At 40.9% G+C, this 11,388-nt stretch overlaps 1 protein-coding gene across 1 annotated transcript in view; it reads right to left on the bottom strand.

Moving 5' to 3' along the window:
* Nucleotides 1-1,537, bottom strand: part of LOC109841785 (chaperone protein dnaJ 72) — a 5,281-nt gene extending 3,744 nt beyond the window's left edge. The window contains exons 1-2 of the mRNA XM_020410726.1: nucleotides 1,223-1,537; nucleotides 1,162-1,184 (exon numbers count right to left, since the gene is read on the bottom strand). Coding sequence (XP_020266315.1) covers nucleotides 1,162-1,184; nucleotides 1,223-1,537 — 338 coding nt within the window. The remainder of the gene's footprint in view (nucleotides 1-1,161; nucleotides 1,185-1,222) is intronic.

Here is an 11,388-nt window from a genome sequence, read left to right as displayed (position 1 = left end):
CCCCGCCATTTGTTCCTCGACTTCTTCCTGGCGGCGGAGGCCCTGCAGCCCTCCTTCGAGCGACTGATTGCTGACATAATCCAAGAAGAAGACGGCGCCCGTCCATGCATCATCATCGCCGGCTACTTCTTGGCGTGGACCGTCGGAATCGCCCAGAAGCTCCATATGGCACTCGATCGCAACTGAGGAAGAGTGGGAGGAGACGGCGACCAATGTGTCCACCGAACCTCCGCCGATGCTCGCGATGCCCGCACCCAATTCCCCTTTGAAGGAGAATGACAACGGGAAACTCGTTGTTGTTGTGGCTCCTAGAAGCAAGAAGGATTTGGCTGAGGTTGTCAAGGAGCTTGATGATTATTTTCTAAAAGCTGCTGAAGTTTGGAGAGGAGAGAGGAGTTGGACATATGTGATTGAGGGGGTTTTGGGAGAACTGCACGGGAATGCTAGTCCCGTGCGGTAGAAAAGGTCGATTTTGCTAAAAAGAAATTGAGCAGTACTAGAGGAGGTCGATTTTGCTAAAAAAAATTTTGAACGGTCGATTTTACTTATTAAATTTAAAAAATGGTTGTTTTTAAAAATTTGTCCTTATCCTTTTGTTCCTGTCCTGATATGTGGCATTCTGTTGAAGTCACTTGGGTGAAAACTAACGAGGTATTCTAACTTTATGAGATCACATCTCATTTGGGACCTAAACTTACACTCTAAGAGGAGTATGTCTTGACACTTTGTTGGCTTGAACTTCACAAGACTATACTGCATATTTTCCAATCAATATTTGTAAATCCATCTCCATTTTCCCCTTCCTAATATAGCTCAAAACTTACATTCCCTAAATAACTCTCCATTATGTTCCAATGAATGTTCTCCTAAGGCAAAATTAACAACTTTCTTGCATTCTTCACTAGCAAACTGAGTTGATTTCTAAGGGTCCATTTAGTCTCGTTGATTAAACGGGTAGCCAATTGTGGAGTTTATAAGAGATTTAGGTCCCTTTTCTCTCCCTCAAATAAGTAGATTTAAGGCGTGAGTTCTCCTTGATCTCTAGACCAATCTACAAAAGCAAAATTTACAACTTTCGTGCATTTTCACTAGCGACACGAGCTTGTTGGATCAAAGAAAATAACATGAGCTAACAAAATCGCAAATTTCCAATAAGATTACCTCGCAAACGCAACATTGAGAAGCTCGTAACGTACCGAAACGCAAACCTACACGATCAAACCCCCTCCCCATCTCTCCTCGCGCCTCGACGATAATAGCTGCCTCCACTCCCACCATTTCCATAACCGAAACCCCTCCCTCCTCCATTGAAACTACTCCGGCGACTGAAATCGTAGTCTCTGCGCTTCCGATCGTCGATCAATACCTCGTAGGCCTCCGACGCCTGCTTGAACCTAATGGAAGCGCCGTCTTTGATCTCCTTTGTGGAGTTTGAGTGGCGATCGGGGTGGAATTTTAGGGCGCATTTTCTGAAAGCTTCTTTGATCTCGTGTTTGGTTGCGCCGGAGTTCAATCCTAGGGTTTTGTAGTGATCCATTGATCCATGAGATTGAGGGGAGAGAGGGTTTTGGGGGGCAAATTGCAAATTGACGGTTAGGGTTTGAGGAAGGAGAACACGCGGTTTATTCTTTGCCGCGAGTTTTGGGAATTAGAGGCGAGTTCTTTTGTTTGTTTGTTTTCATTTTCATTTTCTTTTTTTTTTTAATTCAGAAATCCCCCTTAATTAGCTAGTAGAACTTTTTTTTTAATTGCTCTCTCAATTTGTAATAATTCATCAATGAACCTCTCATGATATATTATTTATGTATTTGCATATGGTTTATTGACGGTGCTAATCCCTAATTTCTTAATGTTAATAATGGAGGTGGAGTCAAAAATTTACAATCATGGTGCTACAATATATATACATATAAAACATATTATTAATTTTTCTCGCGCATTTAATATAACTAGTTGAGATGCACGTGCAATGCACGTGGTTGAATATCATGATTATTTAAATTAATAAAAATAGAGTAAAAATAAAAAAACAATGTTTTTTTATGTTGATCATCAACTCAATAAGCTCTCTCTCGAATAAAATATTGCCATTGTTTCCTTTCAACCCAGACTGTGACCACGTGATCTACTATTTGTGAGTTATAAACGCATTAATATAGTACGACATCTCTATTTATTAGTATCTTGAAGTCTTCAAAAGATGAGTGATCATTCAATTCGTAAAAAAAAAATTTACATATGAATTTACTTGCAATATGTCCATTAAACTTTTAGTCGTGGTTTGACTCATATTCACTTTAACTTTTAGTTGATGTTTCACTCATATTTATATTATCGAAAATAATATTCTCATTCAATTTTATAGCTCATTCTCTGTATCATAGAAGTAAAACTGAAAGTGTGAAGAATTATTTTCTTACGAAATTAGAACAAAGATATTATGATATTTTCGCCATATGCTCTAAATATTTAAAAAATCTTTGATGCAAGGTCCTTATCAAATCTTACCCCAAATTGTGTGAATAAAAAATGCTATTACAACTCACTTGCCTAGGGTAATTGTATTGTATATAGGATACATAACTCATCTGGAATATCCATATCTCCTACGTAGATTTTGTTGTTTGTGAGAGCAACATGTTAGAGGCTCATATTTAAACTTTTTAGCTCTATAAAAGACACAAGAATTTGGAGTGCATAGCTTATATATCATAAAGAACATATCGATTCATGAAGAATTTTTTCTAATAATGATATTATTACAACGATATTACTATTTAATATTAAATTAATTTTATTATATAAAATTATATGACCCTTTTTAATAAATTATAAAGTATATATATGGAAATCTCTGTTGGCCTTCTTGTTTTGATGATGTTTAACAAACAATTTACCACTAATGTTGTTTGTCTAGTATTTGTGTTTTCGTATTTATTGTAGACAAACAACGTAGTTGGAGGATGGATGGATTGCGCTTCAACGATCATATCCAAAGGAGGTTGGCGGAATGTCGGTGAAGCCTTGCTATTCAAAGTTCAAGATCCAAGTTCAAGCTTCATCCGAGAGATTACCTAGAAGAGCTTAATGAAGATCAAGATCTAGCTTGGGTAATTTAGTTTAGGAATTTATATTATGTGTGTTAGTACTTTAAGCTCAATCATATACACACATACACGTTTTGGTTTTTGTATATATATAGTTATATATATACATATATATTTTGGTTTGATAGTTTTCAAGTTTTACTATGAAACAATTGAATATAATTAGAAAACATATTTTTGTTTCATACTCATATGCATATATATGATTTCATCAATATCAATTTTAGTTAGTTAAATGAAATCATGTTTTAGTGCATTATATGTGTATTTTGATAAAATACTACATTCATTGTTTATAGACTTCATAACAATAGTTTACATCTTTCTTCAAGTCTATAAAATCATTTTGTAAAGTTTCAAAAGTTGGTTTAGCCAAAATGTCAAAATTCACATGTTTACATTTTCGTGTTTTGGACTATTTTGCAAAATGATGATATTTTTCATTTGGGAAGTCCTTTTTCAAAACCAGTCGTTGTAGCATGTTTATTATCATGTCTACAATCATTCCCCAAAGTTTTACATTTTTTGGAATTTATTTGATATTTTTAAACAGCATTTTAAAACCAGCAAAACAGGTTTCAGTTTCTGTCATATCTGTTTTCGGTCGACCGTACCGGTCGACCGAACCTGAGTTCTTTGTTTGTGATTGCATTGGCGTACTTACTTTTATGTTCATATCTTATATCGCCTTTGTATATTGCTTGTTGATTATATTGCCCACTATCTAGTTTAGATTGTTTACCCTTGAGTTTATATATCCTTGCTCATATACTCATATATATTTCATCATATAGGATATATCACTTTGTGTATATTGCATATTCTTGCCCATAATAGATTGTATACCTATCTTGCAAGAATATAGTTGTTAATTATTTTTAATTGGCATTTAATCGGATTAGATTAGCATAAGACCCTAATCACCCCCCCTCTAGGGTCTAACAATTGGTATCAGAGCTTGGTGCTCTTTGATTTAAGGTCTAATCGCCTTGAGTTAAAGATCCAAGTTAGCTTATTGTGCTAATCTAATTTTGAGCTTTTATTTGTATCTTGCTTGCCTTTTATATTATGGATATGCATGGTTTAGGTTATGCCATTAATATTGCTCCTAGGTTTGATAATTTCCCTTATGCCCAATGGTGTGTTAGATTTAAACTTTTTGTTCAATCTAAACACTTTGATTTATGGGAAATTATAGATGATGCCTATATTGTGCCCACTATGGAGAAATCCAAGTGGAATAAAAATGATCATCGTATGTTTACTATGAACAACATTTTGTTAGAATATTTGCTAAATGCTTTTAACTCATCTATGTCTAACAAGTTTGTTCATGTTGATAGTGCTTACACCTTATGGAAATTAATTAAAGCACATCAAGGGGACTTGGAGGCGATCTAACAAGTTTTGGCGGATCCGGCTTCAAGTTCATGTGGAGCGTCATGCACACGTGCACTAGGCGATAGCCCTAGTGAGGTTTGCGAGTTCGAAACCATAAATGATTTACCTAATGATGAACTTGCTTGTGCATATGATAGGTTAATGCATGCCTACACTAAGTTGCATAATAATTTCATTGATCTTAAAAGCAAGCATGTTAATTTAAAATCCGATCATGAATTGCTAGCATCAAAATTTGATACTATTGCTAAAGATAATGTGATCCTTAAAGAAAATAATGAAAAATTAAAATTGGATCATATTACCTTGAGTTCCAATGTTGCTAGCTTAATTCATGAGAAGAATGATGCCATGTTAGAAGTAGAGTCTATTAGAAGTAAATTTACATCATTTAAAAATGATCATATTTGCTCTACTTCTATTGACAATGCTTCTATGCCTAATGATGAGTTGAACAATATTAAAAATCGCATTTCATCTTTAGATTCAACTCTTAACACATGCATTGTTAATAACAAGAAACTTATGGACTTATGTGCAAAGTCTCGTGCTAACTCTTCAAAACCAAGCACTCACTATGCACATATGTATAGCAAAGTTTACAAATGCTCAATTTGCGGTCGTAAAGGCCACATTGCTAAATTTTGCTATGATGCACACAAATCTTCTAAGATTAATGCTTATTGTGCATCTCATAAGGCTTCTTCATCACACACACAAGCACATGCATCTATTTCTCATCATAAGCATGTTAATGTGTATAAATGTGATCTATGTGGTCGGGTTGGCCATTTGGCAAAGTTTTGCTTTGACATGAAAAAGAATTCTAGTTTGCCAAATGTTTTTCATAGACCACATGTGTTTAAATGTGATGTTTGTGGTAGATATGGCCACTTAGGAAAGTTTTGTTTTGATAAGGTTTTGCATTTGTAAAATAATTTTAAAAGACCATCTGTAACGTCCCGCCCCAGAATCCCGGAGTCGGTACGCTATTAGATCTGATGGACTGGCCTCACAAACCACAACATGTCTTTTCAGCACGTTTTGTCCTCACTCATGCGCTCTCTGGAAAACTTCCCAGAGGGTCACCCATCCTAGAATTTCTCCAGGCCAAACACGCTTAACTTTGGAGTTTCTAAGAGTTGGGTTCCCGAAAAGAAGATGCATCTTGGTGGTATGAGTATTCCAATCAAATCTATCAATACTAATCACATCACCCTCTCAAGGGTTGGGGTATTACATACTCCCCCACTTGAACTCACAACGTCCTCGTTGTGCCAAATCATATCATCCAAGACCGTACCATCCGTGTGAGATTCTAGAGGTGGCTCCTACGGCCTCAAGAGGTGGCTCCCGTCCTCTCGACGTAGCACTTTGCGCCGCATAGCACTTAGCTCTCACAATTCCGGTTGGCTTGGCTCTGATACCATTTGTAACACCCTGCCCTGGAATCCCGGAGTCAGTACGTTATTAGATCTGATGGACTGGCCTCACAAACCACCACATGTCTTTTCAGCACGTTTTGTCCTCACTCACGTGCTCCCTGGAAAACTTCCCAGGGGGTCACCCATCCTAGAATTTCTCCAGGCCAAGCACGCTTAACTTTGGAGTTTCTAAGAATCGAGTTTCCGAAAAGAAGATGCATCTTGATGGTATGAGTATTCCAATCAAATCTATCAATACTAATCATATCACCCTCTCAAGGGTTGGGGTATTACATACCCCCCCACTTAGACTCGCAACGTCCTCGTTGCGCCAAATCATATCATCCAAGATCGTACCATCCGTGTGAGATTCTAGAGGTGGCTCCTACGGCCTCAAGAGGTGGCTCCCGCCCTCTTGACGTAGCACTTTGTGCCGCATAGCACTTAGCTCTCACAATTCCGGTTGGCTTGGCTCTGATACCATTTGTAACGCCCCGCCTCAGAATCCCGGAGTCGGTACGCTATTAGATCTGATAAACTGGCCTCACAAACCACCACATGTCTTTTCAGCACGTTTTGTCCTCACTCATGCGCTCTCTGGAAAACTTCCCAGAGGGTAACCCATCCTAGAATTTCTCCAGGCCAAGCACGCTTAACTTTGGAGTTTCTAAGAGTTGGGTTCCCGAAAAGAAGATGCATCTTGGTGGTATGAGTATTCCAATCAAATCTATCAATACTAATCACATCACCCTCTCAAGGGTTCTTTTCAGCATGTTTTGTCCTCACTCACGCGCTCCCTGGAAAACTTTCCCAGAGGGTCACCCATCCTAGAATTTCTCCAGGCCAAGCACGCTTAACTTTGGAGTTTCTAAGAGTTGGGTTCCCTAAAAGAAGATGCATCTTGGTGGTATGAGTATTCCAATCAAATCTATCAATACTAATCACATCACCCTCTCAAGGGTTGGGGTAATACATACTCCCCCACTTGAACTCACAACGTCCTCGTTGTGCCAAATCATATCATCCAAGATCGTACCATCCGTGTGAGATTCTAGAGGTGGCTCCTACGGCCTCAAGAGGTGGCTCCCGTCCTCTCGACGTAGCACTTTGCGCCGCATAGCACTTAGATCTCACAATTCCGGTTGGCTTGGCTCTGATACCATTTGTAACGCCCCGCCCCAGAATCCCGGAGTCGGTACGCTATTAGATCTGATGGACTGGCCTCACAAACCACCACATGTCTTTTCAGCACGTTTTGTCCTCACTCACGCGCTCCCTGGAAAACTTCCCAGGGGGTCACTCATCCTAGAATTTCTCCAGGCCAAGCACGCTTAACTTTGGAGTTTCTAAGAGTTGGGTTCCCGAAAAGAAGATGCATCTTGGTGGTATGAGTATTCCAATCAAATCTATCAATACTAATCACATCACCCTCTCAAGGGTTGGGGTGTTACATACTCCCCCACTTGAACTCACAACGTCCTCGTTGTGCCAAATCATATCATCTAAGACCGTACCATCCGTGTGAGATTCTAGAGGTGGCTCCTACGGCCTCAAGAGGTGGCTCCCGTCCTCTCGACGTAGCACTTTGCGCCGCATAGCACTTTAGCTCTCACAATTCCGGTTGGCTTGGCTCTGATACCATTTGTAACGCCCTGCTCTGGAATCCCGGAGTCGGTACGCTATTAGATCTGATGGACTGGCCTCACAAACCACCACATGTCTTTTCAGCACGTTTTGTCCTCACTCACGTGCTCCCTGGAAAACTTCCCAGGGGGTCACCCATCCTAGAATTTCTCCAGGCCAAGCACGCTTAACTTTGGAGTTTCTAAGAATCGAGTTTCCGAAAAACTTAGGAAAGTTTTGTTTTGATAAGGTTTCGCATTTGCAAAATAATTTTAAAAGACCATCCATGTTTGCAAATGTTTCTAATGTTTTCCGTGCACAACCATTCAGTCAACGCAAATTATTTCAACCTTTTCATTGCACAAATTGCAATCGGAAGGGTCATTTGAGTGATTATTGTTATGACCGTGTTCGTGCACCACATGCGCCCAAGAGGGTTCATAACCCTAGGGCTTTGAGCTTAAATGATAGGGGTCATGTCCCTAAATCTTTTGGTACCAAGAGTTCTTGGGTACCAAAACAAATTTAAATTTTAAACCAAGATTTTTAGCGTTCTTATTTTTCCTTTTTTCTTGGTTTTTGAAAATTATATCTTAAAATTTTTTGGTTATGAAAACAAATTTTCTTTGATCAAATCTTTTGTTTTCATGATTATTTGTTTTGATCTTGATGAGAGGACTACGTTTATATAACCCTCCGGATTTATTGGGTGTTTATTCCCAAATCATGTTTACCGGATGCTAAAATGTTCAATATGGGTTATTACTAGCTCAAAAGCTAGATATGGTTGCCTCTCTTGATTTTTGAATCAATGATGATTTGATTTTACGTTTTTGGATTTAAACTTTGATTTATGATTTCTTTTGGTTGATTTGTTTTCATTTGAAAACTTTTTACATGATTCTCATGTTTCTCTTCTTTTGATTTCACAAATCTACCTTTACAAATGTTTTTTTTATGTTCTTAGATATGGAACACTATCTTTCACTTTGATATATTTATATATGTTCTCATTCTCCTTATGTATGTGAGTTGTGTTTAGCATATTTTTCATCTATGCTTGCGACTCCGCGTTGCCCAACGTGGTCAAGATCGCAGATCTGGGCTCCTCCCCTAAGAAGGTGGCTACTGAAGGCGCTCCAGCTATATCAAAGAGGGCACTCCAAAGGCGGCGTCAACGTCTTGCTCGTCAAATGGCCAAGGCTTTGGAGCCTATGGATGGGGTCCGCTACAGCGAAGATCTCAAAGCGAGACAACGCCAAGAGCAACAAAGGTATATAACCAGCCCCTCCTCTCAAGCAGGAACAAACAAGTGGGTGCGTGTTACAAGGAACCGCTCCACTCTTGAAGAGAGAATCAGGAAGCGCCGTGCACTCCTTGCGCATGCCCGAGCTCTCTTGAAGAAAGCAGAGGAGATGCAAAAAGAAGAGGCGGTCAAGACTCCGCCAAAACTCAAACAGACGTGGGTGCTAAAGGCGAACCCAACGCCTAAGACAAAAGTGAAAGAAGTTGCTGCCCAACCTTCACCAAGGCCAAATCCTGTTCCCCTTACCCCGGCACCTCCGGTAGGGTCAGGTATGAAAACAGACCCTTCAACCTCCAAGGTTCCTGTGAAAGGTCGCCTCGGTCCCTTACCAGGGAATCGAGGTAAAGTACCTATCAAGGAGCGCTTGGGTCCATTGAAAGGTCACCAAGTTTCAAATCAAACTGGGGGTCGAATTAATCCCCCCACGAAAGATGAGAAAGGGAAAGCCCCTATCACCGACCGCATCGGATTGCGAGTCGAAATACAAGAGCCCGTTCAATTTTTATGTTCACAAAAACGTAAACTTGAACGGGCCACTTTTGAGAAAACTAACAAAACATCCCATGCCAAAGGGGAAGCACACTCATCTGAGGATGATGGTGTTTTACCAAGGAGCACATGCCAACACTCTATAGGTTGCTCCAGTTACCAAGCTGATGAGCTGTACTATAGAGCTGGTGGTATGGGGAAATCTCGAAAGAAGTATGTGCAGGACATGGAGTCTCGCTGCCCGTGCGCCAACATAATCAAGGCAGTGCTGTCAGAATGCTCTTGTGCTCAAACCCCAAGGAGAATTTCAGTATTTGACAGAATTTCCACCGGAACGTCTGAAGCTAAGCCTAGGCGTTTCCAGCGAAGAAGAAGGATAGTCAAAGACAGAGAATTCCCGAAGGTCACCATCAACATGGCCAGCAAAGGAGCATCGACAGGGGACAATCCCGAGTCAATCCCGTTGGTACCCTGGTATCTAACTCACCTACAGTCCGGGACCATTACACGAGGGACTTATGGTAGAATCCGGACGAGATCACCATCAGAAGACGAAGCATCAGATGCCGGCTCCGCGATTGCTTCGGACAACACAGTATCTAGCGAAGGACAACCCCGCGAGGTACTCATGATCAGTGCCGAACAAATGAACAAAATGCTTGAAGACGCCCTAGCTCGGCAGAAAGAAGCTTTCAAATTCGAGATGGAAATGACCCTACAGCGGATGAGGGAGATGCACGATCAGCAACTCGCAGCTTTGACAACTCATCAAGAGGAGCCCACTCGACCCAATCATCAGAACCAAGAAGAGAATGAGGGGAATAATGTCAACATAATTATTCCCCCTGTCAACAACGACAACGGAAGTGGTCCTGTAGATGATAATGCCAAAGAAGACCACATTACCTCTCCCCAAAACCACTCGAAGATAGAAACGAGTGAAGACAAAAAGATGAAAGACTTGGAGAGCAAAATCAATGCATTGATGAATGCTCAAGAGGTAAAAAGGTCAGGTATACCGTGTCCATATCCGAGGGAGTGGGAATCAATTCCATATCCGGCAAAGTTCAATCTCATTAACTTTACGCCGTTTGATGGATGCCTACACCCTACCTAACATTTAATATATTTCAAGTCTCACTTAGGAACAATCTCCGGCAACGAACCCTTGATGGTACGGTCATTCGTTGGCACTCTTCGCGGAGCGGCCTTCGATTGGTATCGTCGCCTCAAGCCGGGAAGCATTGGCAGTTGGGACGACATGGAAGACATGTTCTTGACGAACTTCTTTGATGATGACACTGAGGTCTCGATCAGCACTCTGTTTGAGGAGAAACAGAAAAATGGTGAGACAGTCGAAAACTTTGTAAAAAGGTTTCGAAATAAAGCGATGAATTGCAGGGACCCGGTCAGCGAAGATTTCATCCTTGAGACCTGTCACAACAATCTCACCTTGGATATCCTTGAATCTATGGGAACGGCGCCATCAAAGACCTGGAAGGACCTGAAGGTACGAGGAGAAAGGGCCGAGCGATTCATCAAAAGGAAGAAGGCGGAAAGGGGCCAAATAGCAAATAACGCTCCGCAACCGAACTTCACCCCTAGGGGTAAAGGAAAAGCGCATGCGAACGCCGTGAACGCAAATCAAACGTTCGAGGTGCAAGCGCAACCGCAGCAGCAGCAGCAGCAAAAGGCACCTCAACAACCAAGGTGGCAACAACAAACCCCGAGGCCGAAAGCTTCGGAGCCAAAGTTCCCGAAAGTTTATTCATTCAGAGAGGACGAAGTTCCTGGGATCTTCAAATACCTCGTGGAGAATAATAAAATCAAATTGCCTCCAGTTCAAGATCAGGAAGATGCCAAGAGGATTAATGATCCGAAGTACTGTGCATTCCACAGAGCGGTGCACCACCCCACCAAGGTATGCTATGCTCTTAAGGACAAGATCCAGGCTCTCATCGACGTCGGAGTCATCACAATGAAGCAGCCAAAGGAGAAGAAAGTGGGTGCGAATGCAGTCACGATTGGCTTCGGCTCC

The sequence above is a fragment of the Asparagus officinalis genome, chromosome 5 (genome assembly GCF_001876935.1).
Source record: "Asparagus officinalis chromosome 5, Aspof.V1, whole genome shotgun sequence".
Lineage (NCBI taxonomy): Eukaryota > Viridiplantae > Streptophyta > Magnoliopsida > Asparagales > Asparagaceae > Asparagus > Asparagus officinalis.
This window is presented reverse-complemented; position numbering and strand designations above follow the sequence as displayed.